At 59.7% G+C, this 25,107-nt stretch overlaps 2 protein-coding genes across 11 annotated transcripts in view; both read left to right on the top strand.

Annotated features, from left to right (window-relative positions):
- Positions 1-5,212, top strand: part of STIM1 (stromal interaction molecule 1) — a 70,985-nt gene extending 65,773 nt beyond the window's left edge. For 7 of the 10 annotated variants that reach the window (XM_038130295.1, XM_038130285.1, XM_038130267.1 and 4 more), the window contains one exon: positions 2,512-5,212. In XM_038130295.1, the coding sequence (XP_037986223.1) occupies positions 2,512-3,055 (544 nt within the window). In that variant the 3' untranslated portion in view covers positions 3,056-5,212. The remainder of the gene's footprint in view (positions 1-2,511) is intronic. The other 3 variants (XM_038130304.1, XM_038130313.1, XM_038130321.1) reach the window with 2 other exon arrangements.
- Positions 5,213-6,569: 1,357 nt separating this feature from the next.
- RRM1 (ribonucleotide reductase catalytic subunit M1) lies at positions 6,570-24,390 on the top strand. Its single transcript, XM_038130333.1, has 19 exons — positions 6,570-6,873; positions 7,903-7,991; positions 9,407-9,584; positions 10,040-10,140; positions 10,726-10,785; positions 11,494-11,533; positions 12,651-12,813; positions 13,576-13,717; positions 14,367-14,450; positions 14,715-14,876; positions 15,477-15,556; positions 16,036-16,237; positions 16,773-16,922; positions 18,279-18,500; positions 19,366-19,442; positions 20,330-20,465; positions 21,470-21,565; positions 22,508-22,696; positions 23,251-24,390. Exons 1-19 carry the CDS (start codon positions 6,855-6,857, stop codon positions 23,437-23,439), a joined length of 2,379 nt encoding a protein of 792 aa, XP_037986261.1. The 5' UTR covers positions 6,570-6,854; the 3' UTR covers positions 23,440-24,390.
- Positions 24,391-25,107: the final 717 nt, after the last annotated feature.

Consider the following 25,107-nt stretch of genomic DNA (forward strand, 5'->3'; position numbering starts at 1 on the left):
GGCTGGGCTCCGTGCGAGGACAAGGACAATGCCAGCAGTGCCCAGGGCAGGAGGAGAGCTGGGGTTTCTGCACAGCTGGGCTGCCCCAGTAGATCCAGGGCTGAATGCCAGCCACCCACAGGATCCCCTTTTCCTCTGTGCATTCCCTGGAGCTGCTGAACGAGGGCCTGGCTTTATTCCGTGGGTTCTGATAGAGAAATGCTCTTGTCCCAGCACGAGGAGAATGTTCTGGGCCTGCCCCAGCTCCCCCTGCCAGCACAGCCAGGACTCCAGCGTGTGCCAGCATTTGTGGAGAGCAGGGAGGAGTGCCTGCCTCAGAGGGCAGGACTGGGACCAGCGTGGGAAACACCATCAGGACAGGGATCCAGGGCAGGGACACTGGGATCCAGGGCAGGGACACTGGGATCCAGGACAGGGATCCAAGGCAGGGACACTGGGATCCAGGGCAGGGACGCAGGGATCCAAGGCAGGGACACTGGGATCCAGAGCAGGGATCCAGGGCAGGACAGGGATCCAGAGCAGGAACAGGGATCCAGGGCAGGGACACTGGGATCCAGGGCAGGGACACTGGGATCCAGGGCAGCCCCAGCCTGGCAGTGACACGGAGCTGGTGCTGTGGGCACACGCTGCAGGGCAGGGATGGGGCATCCAGAGGCACCTGGACAGGCTGGAGAGCTGGGGCCATGCCAGCCTCTGCAGCTCAGCAGGGCCAGGGGCAAGGGCTGCACCTGGCTCGGGGCAACGCCAGCACAGACACGGCCTGGGGAGAAGGAGCTGGGGATTGCTGGGAGAAGCTCCACAGGCCCTGGCCACCAGCACTGGGACCTGAAATGCCTGTGCCCTGGGTGATCCCACAGGGTGGGCAGCAGGAGAGGGATTGGGATTGTGCCCCTGTGCCCCTCAGGTGATTCCCCAGCTGCAGAGCTGCCCCAGCCCTGGGCCCAGCCCTGGGAGGAGCTGGAGCTGCTGCAGAGAGCCCAGAGGAGGCTCCAGGATGAGCAGAGGGCTGGAGCAGCTCTGCTGGCAGCAAAGGCTGGCACAGCTGGCATTGTTCACCTGCACAGGAGAAGCTTTGGGCTGAGCTCAGGGTGGCCTTGCAGGGCCTGCAGGAGCCCCAGGAAACCTGGAGAGAGACAATTCCCAGGGCATGCAGGGACAGCACACAGGGAATGGCTTTAAGCTGAAGGAAGGCAGGGTTAAACGGGATCTTGGCAATGAGGAATTGTTCCCTGGCAGGGTGGGCAGGGGCAGGGATGGAATTCCCATAGCAGCTGGGGCTGCCCCTGGATCCCTGGCAGTGCCCCAGGCCAGGCTGGACACTGGGGCTGGAGCAGCCTGGCACAGGGGAAGGTGTCCCTGCCATGGCAGGGGTGGCCCTGGGTGGTTCTCCTGGTTCCTTCTCGCCCAAACCAGCCTGGGATTCCTGAACATCTCCGCAGTTCTGCCTGGATGTCTCCAGCTCTGTTGAGGAGGTTTTCCCTTGTCTTGCCCCTCTCTGGCTCACTCCAGGCCGATGGTGATGGTGCTGCCTTAGGAGATCCTCTGGGGGCTCTGTGCAGTGCCAGGCAGGTTTGGTGACCCGTGTGCAGGGGTCTGTGCCAGGAGCAGAGATCAGGGGGGCTCCAGGGCCAGGTCAGCACCTCCCATCTCTTCCCACCCCTTCCCACCCTCTGGCTTCTCTTCCCCTCGCTCCTTTCCTTTCCTTTCCATTTGCCTCCCATTCCCTGCACCCTCCTGTGCGTGGGCAGGGCCGGGGCCCCTCGCCCGTCCCGCAGTGCCCTGGGGTCCGTGGGCACGCTGGCACCTGCGCACGGGCCCCGGGGAGGGGGCCAGCAGCCTCCAGCCGGGAGGAGCGAGCTGTGACTTGTCATTTCCCTCGTCCTCCTGCCTCCCACTCTCCAGAGGGGCTGCGGGAGCCCCGTTGGCCGTCAGCGGTAGGCACAGGCTGGGCACAAACCACCTGCAGCGGCGGGGCTGGGCATGGCTTCGTGTGGGGACAGCCAAGCTCTAATTCCTGCCGCCGGGATTAGAGGCTGGCACCGGCTGAGCCGGGCGCGGGGCAGGGGCGGGGGGCTCGGGGGGCGCGGGAGCACGCACGGATGTGGCAAGGGCTGAGGGACCCTCCGGGGAGTCTGGGGGACACCGGGCGTGGGGAGCGCTCTAGCATCCCCTGGGATCCATGGGGAGGGGTGGAATCCATCCCAGGTCTGTGTCCTCGCTCCCTCGAGCTGCTCAGGGTGAGCCCCCGGCCCGGGGATCCCCGACCCTGGGGCACAGAGAGGGGCAGGGCCGGGGCCGGGTGGGCAGGGGCTCAGTGCCAGCCTCCCTCGGGGTCCCTGGGCAGGGGCTCAGTGCCAGCCTCCCTCGGGGTCCCTGGGCAGGGGCTCAGTGCCAGCCTCCCTCGGGGTCCCTGGGGTCCCCAGCCCCTCAGCCGCTGCTGCCATCCGTGTGTGCGGGGCCTGGCGGGGCCAGGCGGGCACTGACCCCCGTCTCTCTCGCTCTCCACCGCAGAGATTTAACTCGCTGCGACTCCGACTCCTCCATCCCGCACCTGAGCGACCACCAGCGTATGCCCAGCTCGGCGCCCAAGCTGCTGGCTGCCCGGCCCACGCTGCTGACCAGGTCCGTGGAGGAGGCTGCCCCCGGGCCCCCCGGCGCGCCCACCCCCAACGGCGGCAGCCGGCACGGGGAGCCCTCCGCCCTGGCGGCCTTGCAGGAGCGGCCGCCCGAGAGCCCCATGGTGATGAAGAAGATGATGATGGTGAACCACGGCATGGAGAAGTCCTCCAGCCTGGGGGAGATCAGCCACCCGACGGCCGGCAAGCCCAGCCACTCGGATTCGTCCCGGTCGCACAGCCCCAGCTCCACCGACCCCGACACCCCCTCCCCCATCTCTGACTGCCGGCCCGGCGGCGCCAGGAACACCCGCATCCCGCAGCTGGCCGCCAAGAAGAGCCCGGGGGACGAGGACAGCAGCCTGACGGGCGACGAGGTTGACCTCGGCCAGAGCAAGAAAAAGTTCCCCATGAAGCTCTTCAAGAAGCCCAAGAAGTAGGGGGGGACACCCCCGGACGCGTCCCGCCGGGCCCGGGGCCGGCCGCGCGCCGGGAACGCAGCGCGGCCCCGGCAGCCTCGGCACCCCGAGTCACCCCAGCGCCGGCACGGCAGGAGCTATTTAAACTTATTTATTTCCTCATCTCCGAGACGAAGGAGCGCGATCCGCCGGCTCCCCGCGCCCGGAGCCGCCCCTGCCCTCCCTGCGCCCCGGCTTTGCTGTGCATGGCTTCCAGTTACTCCTGCTCTGCTCAGCCACGCGGCCTTTGGGTTTGGTTTCAATGTGGTTTTATTTTTTTTTTTCTATTTTATTTTTTATCGTTGTTATCGATTAGTTTTCCTGCCTCCTCCGACGTTTGCACGGGCTGAGGGCGGGCCGGGGCGGCTCCCCCCGGGGGGACTCAGGTCGCAGCGGTTCTCCCTCATTTCTCCGAGTCACTTCTCCACCGCGCCCCTGGGAAGGGGATCCCCTCCCGAGCAGGAGCAGGGGAGGACTCTGCCCTTGCCGGTACTTGTGTGCTCCCGCTGCCCGCGGGGACGGGGCTGTCCCCGCGCCGCTCTGCGGTGACACGGGGAAGGCTGGGACACGGGCAGGAGGGGCCCACGCCTGTCCCCGGCTGGGCTTGCCCGAGCACCCTCCCCGGTCCCCTGCACTCCTCCCAGCCCGCGCGCCCCGGGGACCCGGCTGAGGAGCCTGGTGACAAGGGACAGCGAGGGAGGGACCCTGGTGACAAGGGACAGTGAGGGAGGGACCCTGGTGACAGGGACAGTGAGGGAAAGGCCATCCCGAGGGGCGTTGGTGCAGAGCCAGGTCCACCCGCCACATCCACATGGAGAGAAGAGGAGAGGAGAGGAGGGGGCTCTCGGCAGCAGGGCCTGTCCCGTGTCCCCTGTCCTAGCGGGGCAGGGCCAGAGGCAGGGACCAGGACACAGCGGGGCTCTCCAGGGCAGGGGTGGCAGCACCATGACAGAGTCCTCCCCTGGAGCAGGCAGGGTGCTGGGGCTCTGTGCCCCCTGAGGGACGCAGGAGGCTCACACAGGCAGTGTCCCCCTTGCCCTGAGGCCACACGCCGGGGTGTCCCTGGCTGTGCCAGCCTGACCCGGGGCTCAGCCCGTCCTGAGCCGCTCCCAGGGGCTCTCCTGTCCCCCCTCAGCACATTGTGGGTCACATCCTGCTACTCACAGCCCCCGGCTCACCTCGGCGTGGCCCCAGCACAGCCTGGCCACCATGGGGGTCCCCATTCAGGGAGCAGCTGTGGCTGAGTCCCACTCGCTGCGGCGGCTGAGCCTGTCCCAGGGATGAGCCCTGCCCCATCCCTGGACTGAGCCCTGCCCCATCCCTGGGCCCTGCTCCACCTCCTGCCCCCCTCCCAGCTCCTCCAGGAGCATCCCCCAGCCCAGGGCTGCCGGGGAACCCCCCAAGCCCCCTCCCACCCCACTCGAGGCGGCTCCCTGGCACCACATGACCCCCCAGCCCAGCCCGGGGTCCCTGTCCTCAGCACCCCCTCCGTCCCCAGGCCACCGTCCCACACATCCCTGGGGTGGGCAGGGGGGAGGCAGAGGAGGCCGGGCCGGATGCCGAGAGCCCCTGGGGCCTTGCTTTATGCCAGAGTAATATATTTGTGTCTTGACAATTCAGGAAGGGCTACAAAGGTGTTTTTTGTTCCGTAGGCGGGAGTTAAACGGTTTCACTGTTGCTTTGGGATAAGTGAAAAATTCCTCTCAATGACTTTAAGTGCCTGCATTTCCCTGGGGACGGGGGGACGCGCCCGGCCCCACCACGGGGCTGCTGCCTGGGCACCCCAACCTGTGGGCACCCCAGTTCGTGGGCACCCTGATTCCATGGGCACCACAATTTGTGGTCACCCCAATCCGTGGGCATCCTGATTCGTGGGCACCCCAATCCATGGGCACCCCAGTTCGTGAGCACCCTGCTGTCACGGGCAGGGCCCCCGGGAGCGGGGCCAGCGGGGTCGGGGCCGGAGCTGCTTGAGGTGGCAGAGACCTGTGGATGCTTCTGGAGAAGGGGTTGGGGATCCACCAAACGGCAACTGTTGACGCATCTGCCAACTCTTGATTTAAGGTGGTTTTTGTTTTTTGTTTTTTGTCATTTCATAAAACTTTTCAATCCAATAAAGCATGTAGTCTATTTTACGAGCTGCCGGCTGCTGCTCTCTTCTTGCAGCCCTTGCCAGGCTTCCAGCACGGTGGGGTTGGGGCGCTGGTGCCTGCTGGGGATGGGGACAGAGCAGAGGGACTCCCGGCTTCCCCCTGCACCAGGGCCCTGCCATCATCCTCTCCCTTGGGAATTGGATCCACCCCGGGACATCCTGGCACTGCCACTGCCATGGGGACACTGCTGGCAGCCAGGACAGGGACAGGCACCCACCCCCAAAGTGCTTCAGGAGATGGGACAGCTCCGTGGGCAGCAGCTCACAGAATCCCAGAATGACCAGGCTGGAAGGGACCTCCAAGGCCATCGAGTCCAGCCAGCCCCAACAGCTCAGCACACCCGGGCAGGGTCTCAGGACACCTGGGCAGGGCTCAGCACACCTGGGCAGGGCTCAGGACACCTGGGCAGGGCTCAGCACACCTGGGCAGAGTTCAGGACACCCAGGCAGGGTTCAGGACGTGAACAGGGCTCAGCACAGCTGGGCAGGGCTCAGCACAGCCAGGCGGGGCTCAGGATACCCAGGCAGGGCTCAGCACACCTGGGCAGGGCTCAGCACAGGTGAGCAGGGCTCAGGATACCCAGGGCAGTGCTCAGGACACATGGACAGGGCTCAGAGGTGGTGCCATGGCTGTGGTTCCTGCCCCAGGCCCTCCCGTGGGAGCTGTCCTGGGGCAGCACCGACGTTCTCCTTTCCTCTGCAACCCTCCTTGAAATGAGCCTGCTGAGAAAGAGAATTTTTTGCTCCACCATCAGAAGAAATTAACTTTTTCCCGCCTCGCTCAGCCCTGGAGACGCCGTCAGGATTCAGGGGAAGGAGCTGACGCTGCCCAGCCAGAATCCTTTGTTTGGATGGAATTTCTGCACCATGGATGAGGTGTGTGAATATGCAGCAGGCTGTTGCTTTTAAGGGTTAATCCTCTGTTAACGTGGGTCCTTTTTCGGGCTTATTTTGCCCAGAAAAGGCACCCGGACCGTCCGTAACTTTTGTTCATATTTCTATTACTCTAATTATATTTCTATTTTTATAACCATTTTATTACTATTCAACTTTTAAAATCTTAAAACCAAGCGATTGGCGTTTTTCACAAGTTATTCCTTGCACACCCGCATGGACGGGGACCCCACCACCTCCCCGGGCTGTGGCACCCACAGTTTAATCACACATTCCCCGCCTGGGCGCTGATTCCGGATAATCACAATTACCGCAGTTAATTAGCCCTGCCTTGGCGTTCCAGGCGCGCTGTTTGTCCCTCGGCGGGCTCTGTCTTTGGCGCCCTCAGCCCCGTCCCGTCCCTCAGGGAAGGGGGGGGGGGAGCGCTGGCGCCGCCATCTTTGAAGCGGGCAGGATCCGCGGTGTTCCCCGGCCGGGCGGCGATTCCCGGGGGGAAAAGCGGGGACGGTAGCGGCATGGGGGCCGGGCTCGGTGTCGGCCCGCGGCCGCGGGCGGCGCCGGGAGCCGGGCGGTGCGGGAAGGGGCGAGGCGGGCAGCCGTGCCCGCGGGCGAGATGGCGGCGGCCGCCTCAGCGGGGCGGGGCGCGCGCGGCGGGCGCGGGAAGCGGCGGGAGCGGAGGCGCCGTGAGGGAGCGAGGGGGACGCCGCGAGCGACCGAGGGGGACCCGCCGCCACCATGCACGTCGTGAAGCGGGGTGAGCGCTCCCCGGCTCTCGGAGGGGGAGCCCCGCTGCCCTGGGGGTACCGAGTGTCGGGGATGGGGGGGGCTCTGTCCTGCCCAGGGCAGCCAGGGTGTGGGCACGGCACCCCTCGGATTTAGGGGTCCCTCGTGGCACCTGCAGGGGGATCCATGCCCCGTTCTGGGGTTCCCTCTGCTTTGGGGAGCCCTTGCGTGGCGCCCGAGGTAAGCAGATGGGAATCCCCCCATTTTGTAAGGGTCCCTCTTGGAAGGTCAGGATGGGTCCCCCTCAGCTTTGGGGGTACCTTATGGCACATGGAGTGAGGGGGTGAGACGCCCCTTGGCTTTGGGGGTCCCCCTCATGGCACCATGGAGAGCAGAGGGGGTGCCCCCCTCTCGTCCATGGGAGGATGGGATCCCCTCAGCTCTGGTGGCACCCGGTGGGAGGAGATGGGCTCCCCTCAGCTTTGGGGGAGCCCAGAGTGAGGGGTGAGCCCCCCCCGGACCCCCAGAGTGAGGGGTGAGCCCCCCCCGGACCCCCAGAGTGAGGGGTGAGCCCCCCCCAGACCCCCAGAGTGAGGGGTGAGCCCCCCCCCAGACCCCCAGAGTGGGGGGTGAGGCCTCTCCTTTGGTTTGGGTCCCATGGCAGGAGCTTTGGGTCGCTCTCCCCTCTTTTGGTCGCTGGGGTCCCCAGGCTGAGGTGGGGGGTGACCCTCAGCTGGGTCCCCTCCCTGGGAGTTGGGTGGGTGCAGTTTTAGGTGGGGATTCTTGGGGTGGAGGGGGAGCCTCCCCTTCCCTTGTACCCCACCCAAGCACCCCACCCCACTCCCTGGAGATTCCCACGCCGAATTCCCCCACGGGAGGGGCTGGGCTGGGGTGCTCTGTTCTGAACTGGTTCTTACTGGAGCATCGCTGGGGTGCTCTGTTCTGGCCCGGCTCTCACTGGGCTGCCCCGTGTGCTCTGTTCTGGCCCGGCTCTCACTGGGCTGCCCCGTGTGCTCTGTTCCGTGCTGTCTCTCACTGCTGCCCCGTGTCTGTGTCCCAGATGGGCGCCAGGAGCGGGTCATGTTTGACAAGATCACCTCGCGCATCCAGAAGCTCTGCTACGGCCTCAATGCTGACTTCGTGGACCCTGTGAGTGCCCTCCCCTGCCTGACCCCCACCTCTCCTGGGCAAGAGCCGCCTGGGAACCCGGGCGGGCCTTCCCGGGGTGTCCCGGGTTGGGGTGGGGATGTTCTGTGATTCCCTGAGCTCTTGGCAGACACATCCAGAATGGGTTTGTTGCCGTTGTTTGTGCTCTGAGGGGTTTGGCTTCCCAGTGCACAGACTGTGGAGGGGGAAATCCCCTTTCCCTGCTTTCTCCTCAAGCCTTGGGGAAGCCACTGAGTCCCTGGTAGTTAAAAAACGAGTTGAGTTGCTCCAGTTCCCATAGTTTGGATTTGCTAGGTTGCTCCCAGTGTCTGCAAGGCTGGAGCAATGCCACATGGAAGTAGCTCTGGATCCCCTGCTGGTCAAACACCAGGATAGAATTCCCTGCCATTGCCACATCCCTGCTTGGTTTTCTGAGCTGATTTGGGGTGGGCGTTGATCCCACTCCTGGAGGCTTCTCCTTCCTGTGCCCAGGATGGTTCCACTGGTGACTGTGAGATTTTTATGGGTTTCAGTCCCGGTCTGGCCATTTGGAGTCACCAGTTAAGGCTCTTCCAATCTCCCAGGCTCTCATGAATCCATTCTCCTGTCTGAAATTCCACCCATCAAACAGTTGCCGTTGGTCCTGTACCCAAAAGTGTTTGGGATGGATGGCAGGAGGAGGACACTGGTGGCTTGGTGACAACAGCATGGAGTGCCCTGACTTGCCCCCACTGACTGGGAGTTGATGCTGGGGACACAAGTGAAATTCTGAGTCCTCCTGCCTCCTTGTGCCCCTGAATTCTTATTTATTCTGCAGTCGTGTGTGACCTCTTTCCCTGGAGCTCAGTTTCTCCTGTGACACTTGGATCTGCTTGTGCCAGGAGCTTCCCAGGCCAGCAGGAGCCCTCCCAAGGCCTGGGTGCTCCCAGCGAGGCTGTAAATCCCACGAGTTGTGCAAAAGTAGCTGCAGTTCCCAAAGTAGAGACTGGTCAATCCTATTCCCAGGAAACCATCCTCACACAGAATCCCACAATGGCTTGGGTTGGAATGAGCTTTCAAGGCCACCCAGTGCCACCCCTGCCATGGCAGGGACACCTCCCGCTGTGCCAGGTGCTCCAAGCCCCAGTGTCCAGCCTGGCCTGGGGCACTGCCAGGGATCCAGGGGCAGCCCCAGCTGCTCTGGGAATTCCATCCCAGCCCCTGCCCACCCTGCCAGGGAACAATTCCTCATTTTCAAGATCCCATCCAGCCCTGCCCTCTGGCACTGGCAGCCGTTCCCTGTGTGCTGTCCCTCCATCCTTGTCCCCAGTGCGTGTCCAGGAGCACTCCAGCTGTCCCAGTGTGCTGTTCCCTTCGCTCTCCTGATCCATCTGCCCCGGAGCGCCGGGGTCGCTGAGCTCGGGATCTCCCCCCTGCAGGCGCAGATCACCATGAAGGTGATCCAGGGGCTCTACAGCGGGGTCACCACGGTGGAGCTGGACACTCTGGCCGCAGAGACCGCGGCCACGCTGACCACCAAGCACCCCGACTACGCCATCCTGGCCGCCCGCATCGCCGTGTCCAACCTGCACAAGGAGACCAAGAAAGTCTTCAGTGGTGGGTGGTCGCCTGCAGCTGCTGGGGCAGGGCACAGGGAGGGGTGTGGGGCTCAGAAAGAGAGAAACCTCCCAAGCGGGAGCTCCTGAGGGGCCAGGCTGCCTGAAAATGCCGTGCAGATGAAGCCCACGGGTTTCCCAAGGCAAATGGAAAGTGCCTGGTTTGTGAAAAGCAGTTGTAGAAATGTAGGCATGGTGAAAAATGTGCTGGGTTGAGAGCAGGTCGTAGCCGCTTTCCTCCCCATTTGTTACTTCTTACAGTGGGGTTTTGGCAGCATTTGGAGAAGGGGGTTGTTCAGGTTGGCGGTGCTGAGCTGCAGCAGAGCAGCTGTGTGTCTGAGGGGCTGCAGGGGTTATTTCCACGGGCTTTCCTGCCCTGCCCATCCCTGAATCCCAGTGCCACGAGCTGCAGGGGCAGGCCTGCACGTGTCCTGCTCACATGCCTTTCCCTGGCAGAGGTGATGGAGGATCTCTACAGCTACATCAACCCTCACAACGGGAAGCACTCCCCAATGATCTCCAAGGAGACTCTGGACATAGTTCTGAGCAACAAAGATGTAAGTACTGGGGTTCTTTTCACGTCTGAGCCATTGCACTGAATTTTGAAAACCTAAATATTTTTCTTCCTTTTTAAGCAAGCCATGTTTGTTTTAGGGTAAAAAGCCAACACAGAAACCAGTGCAGGGCATGAGTGGAGGGTGTAAGAGGGGATATAGGAGTTTTCTTCCTCTATGGATGTTTTGGTAGTAAAATTTGCTTTCTTGGATGTTCCCACTGCCATGATCAGCACAAGTAATTAATTTGAGAAAAAGTACCTTGTGTGGAGCAAAGTGAGGCAGCACAGGAGGGAGAGAAGACATTTGGGCTCAGTTTCCAGGTGATTCCAGGGCTGTGTTCTGACCAGGAAGTTCCTTTTGTGCTTTGGTCCTGTGTTTTGTTTCCTGTTGTCCAATCATATTTCAGTGAATTCAGCCAAAAACAGAGCTGTTGAAGCTGTGCTTTTGTTGTTTTGAGGGAAGTGCTGTTGCTGCTTCGTTCCTGTGCTCTGGTGCCCCTCACACAGCGCAGCTGTGGGGCCAGGGGTGCCAGCAGGTATAGATAACCTTGGTACACCCTGTAAAGTCAATTTTATTTCCTGCCAGCGCCTGAACTCTGCCATCATCTACGACAGAGACTTCTCCTACAACTACTTTGGCTTTAAGGTGAGGAGCACGTTGCTGCTGGGTCTGCTGGAAGGAGGGGAATGCTCGTGGAATCATCTGCACTGGGGCAGAGAGGGGCACAGGAGGGGTGGGACATCAGCAGGGCTGTGAAGATGGAGGGCGCCCGCACTGAGCAGCTGCCCAGTGGGATGATCAGGGAGTTTTCTTGCTGCTGCAATATTTCAACTCTGGGGCTGGGTTTCACAGCAGATCACACTGAGGGTTGCTGGATGCCGTTCCTAAAGGAAATGCTCTAACCCTCAGTTAGCCAAAGAAGGGGTTTTTGGTTTTGCCGTTGCTCAGTGGAGCAGTTCTCTCAGGGTGTCACCCCACACGTTTATCCTCCCCACAGCACCCCAGGGGCTGTTCTGCTGCCCCCACACCCAGCTGAGCTGTGCTGCTGGGGTTTGGGTCTGCCTCAGGTTTAGGGCTCTGGGGACTCCAGACAGCTCCTGTGGGTTCAGGACAGTGTGGAACCTCCTGCCGTGCTCCACACTCTGTAATCCAAAGCAGTGCTGGAATCTTCCTGTGGAATTGCGTGTTTTCAGTCATTAATCACCTAATTAAGCTAATGAAGAGAGGAGCAGCAGAGTGCAGAGGTGGTAAAGCCTGGGATGAGGGGTGTGGGGATGACTGAGTTTGGAGTTGACAGGGTTTTTAAATAATTCAAATCTGCCTGTTTGCTAAAACCCATCCTTTCTTTTAAAGACTCTGGAACGCTCCTACTTGCTGAAAATCAACTCCAAAGGTAAGGGCTGTTCCTAGCGCTGAGCACTTCTGTAAAACTCTGAGTTAATTTAGATTAAATTAAAGCTAAGTTCAGGTACTGTGCTGCCAGTGATGCAGGCCCTGGGCTTGGATATCCTGGGGCACCAGAAGGGTCAGAGGGTAATTACAATATCGTAAAGCTGAGGCACGATTGGATTCTGGACTGCATATTTGATGGAATTGCACTGTCAGTTAAGCTGGGGTGTTTTCCCTCCTCCACGAGAGCAGCTGAGCATTGTTGCAGATTGTTCCTTGAGTGTTTCAAGCCTGATGGGACGAAGTCCTGAATGAACAGGCCTGGTGCTCTCAGAGCAGGACAGCTCAAGTTCCTTCCAAGGCAAATTGCTGTGATTCCATGAAAACTCTGGCTCACTGTGTCCCACTGCAGCGTTTGGAGCTTGCTGCCGTGACCCTGGGACTGCCACATGGAGTCTTCTTCCTCCCTGGCCTTTCTGGGTTTGCTTGGTGGTGACAGGCTGGGCACACCCCTGCCACGTGCCTTGGCATCCCAAAATCCCTGTGCCCTGGGCACATTCCAGGGTGGGCAGCAGGAAAAGGGGGATTGTGCCCCTGTGCCCCACCTGCAGAGCTGCCCCAGCCCTGGGCCCAGCCCTGGGAGGAGCTGGAGCTGCTGCAGAGAGCCCAGAGGAGGCTCCAGGATGAGCAGAGGGCTGGAGCAGCTCTGCTGGCAGCAAAGGCTGGCACAGCTGGCATTGTTCACCTGCACAGGAGAAGCTTTGGGCTGAGCTCAGGGTGGCCTTGCAGGGCCTGCAGGAGCCCCAGGAAACCTGGAGAGAGACAATTCCCAGGGCATGCGGGACAGGACAGAGGGAATTGCTTTAAGCTGAAGGAAGGCAGGGTTAAACGGAATTTTGGCAATGAGGAATTGTTCCCTGGCAGGGTGGGCAGGGATGGAATTCCCAGAGCAGCTGGGGCTGTCCCTGGATCCCTGGCAGTGCCCAGGGCCAGGCTGGACATTGGGGCTGGGAGCAGCCTGGCACAGGGGAAGGTGTCGGGTGGCCCTGGGTGGGATTTAGGGTCCCTCCCAACCCAGACTTCCTGGGATTCAGGGAGTTGCTGTCTGTGTGCCCCTGCAGTTGCTGAACGTCCCCAGCACATGCTGATGAGGGTGTCCGTGGGCATCCACAAGGCCGACATCGACGCCGCCATCGAGACCTACAACCTGCTCTCGGAGCGCTGGTTCACGCACGCCTCGCCCACGCTCTTCAACGCGGGCACCAACCGCCCCCAGCTCTCCAGGTGCCCTGCCTCTCCCCTGGCCTCGGGGCAGCCCTCAGGGAGCCCCTCTGCTCCAGCCAGACACAGGCACAGCCTCTGAAATGAGCAGCTGGGTTTCTGCGCGTGTTTTGTGGTGTTTTGGGCAGCTCCTGTCAAGTTTTAGCTGTCTTTGGGGGAAAATGCCTAGGTTGCTGTTAACTGTAGTGATAATGGGAGCCTTTGAATACTGTATATGTAACATACACCTTTGGCTGCATTATAATGGAAAGGTCCTGATGTGCACAGTCTGCTGCAGGCTACCAGTTGAGTCCTCATAATTGTTTTCTAAACGCAGCAAGCATGACTGATAGGTTTTGGATATCCTGTATATCAGCACAAGGATGATATTTTTATAAAGGTTTGTATCAATGTACTGGGAAAAGGTCCTTCCCCCAGGGGTGCTGGCACTGCCCAGGCTCCCCAGGGAATGGGCACGGCCCTGAGGCTGCCAGGGATGCCCAGAGTGGGATTGTGCAGGACCATAAGCTGGACTCTGATCCGTGTGGGTCCCTTCCAGCTCAGGGTATTCCACGATTCTGCCATTAAAAATGTTTGATAGCTGAGGCATCAGCAGTACAAGTACTGCTCACAATGTTTTCTGTTTTGTCCTTTATTCCACACCTGTGGGATTGCTTTCGGGAGCATGCTACAAGTGCCATATTTGCCCTGGTTTTTGCAGCCTGATGGAACACTCAGGACTTTTCTTTCTCGTCTTTGTGTGCTGAAACCATTTGTTTCCTTCAGCTGCTTCCTGCTGTGCATGAAGGACGACAGCATCGAAGGCATCTACGACACCCTGAAGCAGTGTGCCCTCATCTCCAAGTCTGCTGGGGGCATTGGCCTGGCCGTCAGCTGCATCCGTGCCACGGGCAGCTACATCGCTGGGGTGAGTGCCTGTCCCTCTCTGAGTCACCCCAGGACAGGGGCAGCACAGGGACACTGCTGCTGCTGCCACTGCCAAACCAGTGCTGCCTCTCTCTCGCTTCACACAGCACCGAGCCTCCCTCAGTTGTCCCTTGGCCTGAGGCAGGACGATTGGTTTTCCTCGGTGTTTTGCCTTCCTCATAGAAACCCTGCCAGAAAGAGGATCTTATTCCACTGTTTGGTCAGACAATTCCAATGTTTGTCTGGTAGCAGCCTAGGAATGTGCCCAGAGGCTTGTGCACTAGCCCTTTGCCTTTCTGGGTCTCTAACTGCCCCAGACCTTCTGTGGATGTGTGTTTGGGGTTTTTTGTCACATGTGTGTAAACCCTGCAAACCTTTAGGTGATGTAATTTAGGTGACATAATGCAAACCTTTAGGTGACATAATTATGTCAACTTCTTGACATAATAAAGAAGTTAGCAGGGACATTTTATTAACTCTGGGACATGTGGCTGATTATATACATTTTTGTCATAAAAAGGGTGGGGAAGGGACTAGAAATAATTGGTGCTGATCAGTGTAAGAGCTCTGCAGCCTGAGGAAAGAGCCAGAGGAAGTGCAGGCCAGCCCCTGCAGGGAGTTCTGCTGATGGTGTTCCTGTGCCCCTGCAGACAAACGGGAATTCCAACGGGCTCGTTCCCATGCTGAGGGTCTACAACAACACCGCCCGCTACGTGGATCAAGGTGGAAACAAGGTACCTGCAGTGAGGTCCAGAGGGGAGCCCTGGGTCACGGAAGAGCTCCCGCGCTGGCAAGGGCTGTCCCGTGAACATCAGGGAGCTGATGGATGGTTGTGGGTGACACATAATCACAAAAGGGCCTTTTTCCCCTTGTGGTGGTGCCTGGTGCTGCCCCCCAGTTCCCAGCTGGTTTGGGGTGCTGTGGGCACTCGGGAGCAGGGCAGGAGGTTTCTTTCCAAGGACGGTTTGTTCTGATCTGGATTGTGTTCCGTGTCCCAGAGACCTGGGGCTTTTGCCATCTACCTGGAGCCGTGGCACTTGGACATCTTTGAGTTCCTGGACTTGAAGAAGAACACAGGGAAGGAAGAGCAGCGAGCCAGGGACCTGTTCTTTGCGCTCTGGATCCCTGATCTCTTCATGAAGCGAGTGGAAACCAACCAGGTGAGAATGTGGCTGGCACAGAAAAGGTCTGGTGGTGGAGGAGCAGCTGAGCAGCCCTGAAGGAGCTCAGCAAGGGCTGCAGAGCTGCTTTGCTCCTTGTTCCTCCCAGGACCTTAGTGGAGGTGCTGCTGCACCTTGTTTGAGACCTTGGCTGTGCAGGTGGAGAATGGAGCTGGGCAACTGCAGCTCGGTGTTTTGCTTCAGGGCTTAATCTCACAGCCCTTGATTCGGGGCTTGATCTCACAGCCCTTGATTCGGGGCTTGATCTCACAGCCCTTGATTCGGGGCTTGATCTCACAGCCCATGACTTGTTCTTGGGCTCTTGGGCTGGTTTGACTCTCGGCTTTCCTGAAGGCATCAACATTTTCTCAGTAAATTGTTCTTATGCCTGCTTGTATTTCACAGAATCCCAGACTGGTTTGGCTTGGGAGGGACCTTAAAACTCATCCAGTGCCCCCCTCTGCTATGAGCAGGGACATCTTCCACTGTCCCAGATTGCTCCAAACTGGCCTTGGACACTTCCAGGGATGGGGTAGCCACAGCTTTAATTAATTAACAGAGTGCCTGAAGATTTCCTCTGAATATTTTTCCCCCGTACAGGACTGGTCCTTAATGTGCCCAAATGAGTGTCCTGGCCTGGATGATGTCTGGGGGGAGGAATTTGAGAAGCTCTATGAGAGGTAAGAGGAGGGAGCAGACCTGTAATGGTGCCATCCTCTCCCAGAGCTGCCTGTGTCCCGTGGGATCTGGGGCCATGGCACAGCTCTGTGGGAAGGGCTCAGAGGTGGCCACTGGGCTCATTGTCACATTGATAAAAACGTGAGGATGGGGCTGTGTCCTTCACACTGTGACCTGTCAGGGTGGAGCTGTGTGTGAATGCCCATTTCAGCCTGCTGGAGGGACAGTGTCCCTGTCAGGGTGACATCCTGGAGCGATCCCCGCTCGGGGCACTCCCTGGCTTTGTGTGGCACTGCCGCGTGGTGCTGTGGTGAAAGATTGGTTCCCTTAAACAAGGGCAGTGCTGCTGCCCTGCTGTGTGGGCTCCTGTGCAGAGCTGAGCAGGGAGGGAGGATGGCCTTGGCTGCCCCAGGCCCCGAGGAGCTCAGAGGCCTTTCCCTGGTGTGGGGCTCGGGGGCTGACAGGGCTCCCCGTGTTGCAGCTACGAGCGGCAGGGCCGCGTGCGCAGGGTGGTGAAGGCCCAGCAGCTCTGGTACGCCATCATCGAGTCCCAGACCGAGACTGGCACCCCCTACATGCTCTACAAGGACTCCTGCAACAGGAAGAGCAACCAGCAGAACCTGGGCACCATCAAGTGCAGCAACCTGTGCACCGAGATCGTGGAGTACACCAGCAAGGACGAGGTGGGTGCAGAGTGGGAGCTGAGAGTGCTGGGCAGGCTGGGAGGGCTCCTGGGGCAGTTCCCTGCCTGCCTGGCAGTGCTCCTGGGGCAGCTCTCTGGGATATGTCTGACTGTTGCTTGGGGAAGGGAGCAGGCAGCTGAGAAACTCCTGACCCGAGTACTCACAGCCCTTCCACTGACTGTGGGTTCGCTTCCCACTCCTGTGGAGGATTTGGGATGACACGAGACACTCTTCAAAGGGTGACAAGGAACAAATCAGACTTAAAAATTCCTTCCAACCCAGACCCTTCTGGGATTCTGTGTAAGGATGGTTTCCAGGCAGTAGGACTGACCAGGGCAGGATTTTTCTGGTCATACCAATTCCTGCTGAACTTTCCTGAGTTGTCATGACTTTTTGCAGAAGTTCTGACGTGCCAGAGGACTGAAGGGTGCACTTTCCCAGCCTGGCAGGTTCCCTGGGGGGGTGTTCCCATGAGTTTGGGGCAGAGCTGTGTGTTCTGGGCCCGTTCCCCACGATCCCCTGTCTCTGCCCACAGGTGGCTGTGTGTAACCTGGCCTCCATCGCCCTGAACATGTACGTGACCCCCGAGCACACCTACGACTTCAAGAAGCTGGCTGAGGTCACCAAGGTCATCGTCAGAAACCTCAACAAAATCATCGATATCAACTACTACCCTGTTGCAGAGGTGAGTAGGGCTGAATCCTGCCCAGAGCAATCCCAGAGCAGTGTGGACACGAGGAATCACAGGGGAGCTCCAAAGAGCTGTTGGGAGCTCTGTGATCCACCTGCTCCCAAGGGGGACCTGCCAGTGCCTGCCTGAGCTTCAGCCCAGAGCAGCTCCGTGGTGAAGCAGTTGTAGGAAAGCTTCCCACTCTGCTTCTGCCACTGGAATTTTTCCATGTGTGGGGATTGCCATGAGGCACAGACCAGCACTAGGAGCAGAGGGATGTGGAGCAGGGCCAAGGATCCTGGACAGATCCTGAGAAAGTGTAACTCATTTTGGCTGGTTTTACAGCCCCCTGCAGGAGGGGGCAGCCAGGTGGGGGTCAGGCTCTGCTCCCAGAGAGCAAGGAAAAGGACACGAGGAAGTGGCTGTGACCTGTGCCAGGGGAGGTTTAAGTTGAACATTGGGAAAAATTTCTTAATGGAAAGGTCTGTCCAGCCCTGGCACAGAATGCCCAGGGCAGTGGTGAAGTCCTCATGCCTGGAGGGGATTCAATATCCCTGTTTATGTGGCACCTGGGGACATGGTCAGTGGTGGCCTTGGCTCTGCTGGGGAGCAGTTGGACTGGGTAGGCTCCGAGGGATTTTCCAACCTCAGTGGTTCTGTGATTGTGCTCTGTTAAATTTCTTCATTTATCAGAAGGTGCTGAGTGTTCTCTTCGAAATCCTGCCTCCCCTTGCAGGGTTAAATGTCACTGTAGGACACGAAGTGAATGGTAAGCACACTGCTGTTCTCAAGGTGAACAAAAAGGGGATGTTTATTTTTTGATTTTAACATTTATAATTTTTTAAAAGTGACAGTGGATTGGAGGGTGACAGTGCCACCTCTCCAATGACACTGGACAAATTAACAGTTTATTAAATTTTTATATTTTTCTATAAAGAATTTTAAAACAATGAGTTATTTCCCGAAAGTATGTGAGAAAGTTCGTCACGAGCATGTAAACATCAGAAGGCTTAGAAAATCTTAAAAAATCAGGGCGACAGTTAAACAGTGCTAAGGTGTGACAATCTCAGCCTGGCCTCAGCAAGCAGTGTCAGGATGGAGCAGGGCTGGTGCAGTGCTCCTGGTATGCTGCAGCAGGAGGCTTTGCTCCTGGGCCCTTCCCAGCTGTGCTGCAGGTGACGTGTCCGTGCTGTCCTGCAGGTTAAGCACTCACAGTCTGTGCTAAGGTGTGACAATCTCAGCCTGGCCTCAGCAAGCAGTGTCAGGATTGAGGAGTGCTGAGGCAGAGCTCCCGGCACGCTGCAGCAGGAGGCTTTGCTGCCGGGCCCTTCCCAGCTGTGCTGCAGGTGACGTGTCCGTGCTGTCCCGCAGGCCGAGCGCTCCAACCTGCGGCACCGGCCCATCGGCATCGGCGTGCAGGGCCTGGCCGACGCCTTCATCCTCATGAGGTTCCCCTTCGAGAGCGCCCAGGCGCAGCGCCTCAACCAGCACATCTTCGAGACCATCTACTACGCGGCCCTGGAGGCCAGCTGTGAGCTGGCCAGGGAGCAGGGCCCCTACGACACCTACGAGGGCTCGCCCGTCAGCCAGGGGGTGAGTGCCAGGGTGGCTCAGGGAAAAGCTCTGGGAAGCTGAGCCTGTGCCTGGGCTGCTGCAGGGACCTGCTCCCTGGGCAGCAGGATCTGTCAGCAGTGCCCTGGAGCCAGGAGGGACATCCCTGTCCTGGGGCCACCATCACTGCCCAGAGGGAAGGGATTGTCCCACTCTGCTCTGGGCTGTCCCCTCCAGTGCTGGGACAGTTCTGGGTGTCTCAGTATCAGAGAGATCCAGGAGAGAGCCCAGAGGAGGGACACAGGGATGGGGAAGGGCCTGGAGAGGCCCCCGAGGTGCCTGGGCCAGCTCAGCCTGCAGCAGCCTGAGGTCAGAGCTGCCCGGGGCTGCAGCTCCTCCCGAGGGGCAGCGCAGGGACAGCTCCGAGCTCTGCTCTGCGACAGGGACAGCACCGGAGAGCGCCTGGGGCTGGGCCAGGGCAGGGCAGGCTGCAGAGCAGGGCAAGGCTCTTCCCCAGGGGCTGCTGGCACTGCCCAGGCTGCCCAGGCAATGGGCACGGCCCCGAGGCTGCCAGAGCTCCAGGAGCCTTTGGCCAGCGCTGCCAGGGGTGCCCAGGCTGGGCTTGCTGGGCTCTGGGCAGGGCAGGGGTGGCACTGGGGGATCCCTGGGGGTGTCTCCCAGCTCAGGATATTCTGGGATTCTCTGGTTTGAAAAGACAAGCAGACTCAGCCTGTGCTGGCTGTGCCCCGGAGCAGTCACAAGGTGGAGTGTTTGTTAGGTCGTACCAGAGCTTCACTGAGATCTAACGGGAGAGAAGAAGAGGAATAACAGGTCCATTTCCAAAGGGGTTTATGAAACATGGGGAAAAGAATGCCTTCTCTAATTTGTACCAAACTGTGTTCCTCAGATCCTTCAGTATGACATGTGGAATGTCACCCCCTCTGACCTTTGGGACTGGAAGGCCTTGAAGGAGAAGATTGCAAAGTGAGTAACCCTGCATGGTTTGTAGTAGATGTCAGATAAAACCCAGACTGGGTTGGGTGGGAAGGACCTCAAAGCCCACCCAGTGCCACCCCTGCCATGGCAGGGACACTTTCCACTGTCCCAGGCTGCTCCCAGCCCCATCCAGCCTGGGTTTGGATATGGATTAGATATGTTCTGTTTCCAGAGAACTAAAGGCAGGGTCCAAGTGTGCACACAGCCCCATGTGTTCCCCCCCACCCAGCAGATCTTCCCTCTGAGCTGTTTTTTGGGTGGCTTTCTTTCCTTTTTGTCCTTCCAAGGCTGAGGAGCCTGCCCTCACTGCTCTGCTTTAGCTGAGCTCTAATTCCATTTTGGATGCATCCCGCAGGAGGATTTGTGTTCCATTACACAGACGTAGTGAGGAGTGAGCCATGAACTGGCCCTGAGGCTCTTCCCTGCTGCCAGGGAAAAGCTGAGCCTTGAACCTCCTGAAGACAGGAATCACTGAAGTGTGAAGTGCCTGTCATGGACTAATTCTGGCTGTTTGGCTCTGGTTTTCAAACGTGGTAAATCTGTCCTCTGTCCTGTGTGTGGAGAGCTTTCAGCCTCTTCATGGGCTGCTGCTCCAGTTCTGCCTCAGGGCTGTGGATGGTGCAGTGCCTGCCAGATTGTCTTCCCTGCGCCCCGCCCATGACTGAGCCATTTGGGAAAGCCTCTGAGGAGGGATGAGAGCAGCAAAGCCCCGAATTCCCCTTGCACTTCCCCCCCAGTGCCAGTTCAGTGGTGCTTCCCTTTTCCCTGTGGGTGACGTGAGGTCTGCAGGTTATCCCAGATTCCCTGCCGTCCCTGGCTCTTTTCTGTCCCGTGTCCCTCGGCTGCAGCTCCCTGACTTTGCCTGCTGTCCCCAGGTACGGCGTCAGGAACAGCCTCCTCATTTCCCCCATGCCCACGGCCTCCACTGCCCAGATCCTGGGCAACAACGAGTCCATCGAGCCCTACACCAGCAACATCTACACACGCAGGGTGCTCTCGGGGGAGTTCCAGGTGAGCTCTGGGGAGCAGCTCTGCTCTTCCCTGAGGTTTTGTGGCTGAGGAAGACGAGGGGGTCCTCACACCTGGGGGCTCAGTTCAGCCTGGTGTTTGTGTCCAAGCACCGAGGGGAGCTGGGTGCTGCAGGAGTCCAGCTCTGTGTGTTCCAGGGAATAGGAGAAATAATAAACAGGTGCTGCTTTTGTCTGGGAAAAGCATTTGTGGGGCCTCAAGGTGGGCTGCAGGAATAACTGCTGAGGGGTGGTGATGTTGTGGAAGGGGCATGGGAAGAGCAGCTGAGACCATAGTCCTGAGAACAAGCTGTGAAGCACTCAGGGGTCTGAGGGGGCCATGGAAGAGCTCCACAGGCTCAGAGGGGTCTGTCAGTCAGGAAAGGGAGTGAAACAAGCTGGGTTCTGGAGGCTGGAGTTAGCAAAGCCCCCTGTGGAGACAAGGGGAAGCTGTCCCTGTTTGGGAGGTGTGTCCATCCCCTCTGGGTGTCTCAGTGCTCTCCGTTCCTCCTGCTTGCAGGATCACCCCAGACAGGAGAGGAGAGAGGGAACAGGAGGATCATTGCCCTGCCTCCCTGTGTAGGGCTGGGGGACAGGGACCCCAGTCCCAGCAGGAAAAGGTGGCTGTGTTTTCTGCTCAATAATCAGCCTACCCCTGTTGTGTTCTTTTCCCTCCTCAAGACATCAGTCTTGATTATTCACACCCTTCTTTGGGAACTCAGGTTGTGGCCAGTGCCCCTGTAACAGCAACATCTCTCATTTTCCCATCTTTTGGAGTTTCTCATGCAGCCCCTTCTAATTTGCCATGTCCAGAATCCCAGAATGGTTTTGGGGGACCTTGGAGATCATGTGGATCCAGCCCCTGCATGGGCAGGAACACCTTCCACTGTCCCAGGCTGCTCCAGGCCTGTCCAGCCTGGCCTGGAACACTTCAGGGGTGAGGGTCTGTCAGCAGTGTGCAGGGGCTTGTTCAGCCACTTAAAAACCTTTGGCCTGTGCCCCTCCCAGGTTGTGAACCCCCACTTGCTGAAGGATCTCACGGAGAGGGGCCTGTGGAACGAGGAGATGAAGAACCAGATCATCGCCCACAACGGCTCCATCCAGGTACAGGGGCAGCAGGGCAGGGACTCCTGCCAGCCACCTCCTGCTCCTTCTGCATTCCCACTTAGCAGGGAGATGGTTTAGGGCTGGTTTCCTAGCAGGGAGTATAATGGAATGTCCTGAGCAGGGAGACACCCCCAGGGATCCCCCAGTGCCAGCAAGCCCAGCCTGGGCACCCCTGGCAGCGCTGGCCAAAGGCTCCTGGAGCTCTGGCAGCCTCGGGGCCGTGCCCATTGCCTGGGCAGCCTGGGCACTGCCAGCAGCCTCTGGGGAAGAGCCTTGCCCTGCTCTGCAGCCTGCCCACATGTCAGTGCTGAGGGTGTTTGCAGGAGTGCCTGGTGCTTGCAGACACAGGATGTCCAGAGGAAGCCACCAAGTTATCAGAGGGATGGAGCACCTCTCCTGCAAGGGAAGGCTGAGAGAATTGGGATTGTTCAGCCTGGAGAAGGCTCCAGGGTGACCTCATTGTGGCCTTCCAGGGCCTGAAGGAGCCAACAGGAAACATGGAGAGAGACAGTTTGCAAGGGCTGCAGGGACAGGAGCCAGGGAATGGCTGCCAGTGCCAGAGGGCAGGGCTGGATGGGATCTTGGCAATGAGGAATTGTTCCCTGGCAGGGTGGGCAGGGGCTGGGATGGAATTGCCAGAGCAGCTGGGGCTGCCCCTGGATCCCTGGCAGTGCCCAAGGCCAGGCTGGACACTGGGGCTGGAGCAGCCTGGGACGGGAAGGTGTCCCTGCTGTGGCAGGGGTGGAATAAAGTGAACTTTAAGGTCCCTCCAGACCCAAACCAGTCTGGGATTCTCTGTTTGGACTCAGGGATAGAGCTCAGCTGTACAGGCCTCAGCTCCAGTCAGGATTGCTGGAGCCCCAGCACTCACCATGTTATCAGTAGAGATATCTGGGCAGTCAGTGCTTTCCACCCTAAAAACCCCTCCTGTTCTTCCAGAACATCCCTGAGATTCCTGATGACCTGAAGCAGCTCTACAAGACCGTGTGGGAGATCTCCCAGAAAACCATCCTGAAGATGGCTGCAGACAGGGGGGCCTTCATCGACCAGAGCCAGTCCCTGAACATCCACATCGCCGAGCCCAACTACGGCAAGCTCACCAGCATGCACTTCTACGGCTGGAAACAGGTACAGCTGGGCTCCTTGCCCAACATGGGGCATCAGCTGGGGCTCCTTCCCCAAAACAGGACATCAGCTGGGGCTCCTTCCCCAAAATGGGACATCAGCTGGCATTATTTGGGCTCCTTCCCCACACACAAGGCATCAGCTGGCATTATTGGGGCTCCTTCCCCACACACAGGGCATCAGCTGGGGCTAGGGGCTTGTTCCCAAAACCAGGGGCATTACCTGGGACTGGGAGTTTGTTCCCAAAAAACAAGAGCTGTACCTGGGTCTGGGGGGGGGACTTGTTCCCAACAAATGGGGCCTGGTAAGTTTGGCACACAGGGACTGATAAGTTCTGGCACAGCAAGTTGGTCTCACCCATTCTTGGAAGGCTGTTTCCTTCCAAGAATCCAGTTTTTCCTGGAGTGTCCCCAGCGCTGGGGGTGCTGCTCTGGGGTGTCCCCAGCGCTGGGGGTGCTGCCCTGGGGTGTCCCCAGCGCTGGGGGTGCTGCCCTGGGGTGTCCCCAGCGCTCGGGTGCTGCCCTGCTGCTGCCACCCTGAGGCTGCCGTGTCCCCAGGGCCTGAAGACTGGCATGTACTACCTGCGGACGAAGCCGGCTGCCAACCCCATCCAGTTCACCCTGAACAAGGAGAAGCTGCGGGAGCGGGAGAAGGCGTCCCGGGAGGAGGAGGAGAAGGAGAGGAACAAGGCAGCCATGGTGTGCTCCCTGGAGAACAGGGACGAGTGCCTGATGTGTGGCTCCTAAGGGACCACCCGGGGCTCCGGCAGAGGCGCTGCCCCTGGCTGGAGCTGCTGGGACAGGAGCACCTGGAGGAACGCGAGATGCTGGGGCTGGGAGGGGGTGGTGTGGCTTCCCCATCCGCAGGGGTGGGGTGAGCATGGCTTTAGTAGCTGGGCTTCCCAGGGATATCAGTGCTCTGGCGTGGCCTTCCGTGCAACCCTGCAGGTGGGACCGGGGACAGGGAGGTGCTGGGGCCACTCACAGGTCTGTCCTGGGCACTCCAGACTGCCTTGCAGTCACCAAAGACTGCTCCTCGTGTGCCAGAGGGAGCAGCACACCTGGCTGGTCCCTTGTCCTTGGCTGGGAGCCCCCCAGGGTGGGTGTGTTCGGTGCCTGCCAGGGCACAAGGGCTGCCGTGTCCTGCTGACACGCCTGCAGTGTCCCCACCCTGCCAGAGCCTCCTCGTCCCACTGCTGCTCCCTCTCCTTGCCCCTCCTCTGGCCTTTCCAGATCACTTTGGAAGGAGCAGATGGGTGGAAGGGGTGTTGCTTCCTGGACTCTTCTCCTTCAGCTGGCCAGGACAGCCTGGCACTGGCTGAGTGTCCTCCAGCGGGGCCAGGAAGGGCAGAGCTGCTGCCCTGCCTTTTATTCTGCATTAAATTCACTAATTCGATCTAATTGCTCAGGCAGTTTCCTGGCAGGGTGGCCAGTGCTGTCCTTGGCCACAGGTCAGGTGCCATTTTGTGAGGGCCACCTGCCATTAGTGAAGGTCACCTGCCATCTCTTTTCAGGGAGCTCCATTCCTCCACTCCAGGTAGTTCTTAGATGCTCTAAACCTCTTATCAAGTTACTGCTCCTGTTCTCAGTCCCTGCTCGAGCTCAGCGGGGCTTCAGGCAGCTCTGCAGTATTTATTGACCTCGTGAACCTCACCCCACCCGAGTCCCAGCTCAATAAAACACGGAATGTCCAAGGAATGGCTGCTGCTCTTGGGAACGCTCCTGGTGGTGATGGACACCGAGCACCTGTGCTCAGGTTCATGCTGCTGCTCCTGGGCTGCTTTCCACGGGGACACAGGGACATTGTCCCTCTGCACGGCTCCTGGCAGGGGGGGACGGCTGGCAGCTGGGCTCTGCTCGGAGGGAGCAGAGGGAACAGCCTCAGGCTGGGCCTGCTTCTGTCCCGGGCTCACGAACCCCGGTGCCGGTTCTGTCCTGAGTGCACAAACCCCGGTGCCGGTTCTGTTCCCGGCACTCGAGCCCCGGTGCCGGTTCTGTTCTCGGCACTCGAGTCCTGGTGCCGGTTCCGGTTCTGGTTCTGTTCCCGGCACTCGAGCCCCGGTGCCGGTTCTGTTCCCGGCACTCGAGCCCCGGTGCCGGTTCCGGTTCTGTTCCCGGCACTCGAGCCCCGGTGCCGGTTCCGGTTCTGTTCCCGACACTCGAGCCCCGGTGCCGGTTCCGGTTCTGTTCCCGGCACTCGAGCCCCGGTGCCGGTTCCGGTTCTGTTCCCGGCACTCGAGCCCCGGTTCCGGTTCTGTTCCCGGCACTCGAGCCCCGGTGCCGGTGCCGGGGGTGGCGCGGCTGCTGCAGTTCCGCGCGGCGCCGCCGGAGGGCGCTGGTGGCGCGGCCGCAGCGGGGCCGTCGGGAGCGCGCCCCGCCCCCCCCCAAACTCCCCAAACCTTCCCTGGACCCCCC

This window comes from Motacilla alba, chromosome 1 (assembly GCF_015832195.1).
Source record: "Motacilla alba alba isolate MOTALB_02 chromosome 1, Motacilla_alba_V1.0_pri, whole genome shotgun sequence".
In the NCBI taxonomy this organism is placed as follows: Eukaryota; Metazoa; Chordata; class Aves; order Passeriformes; family Motacillidae; genus Motacilla; species Motacilla alba.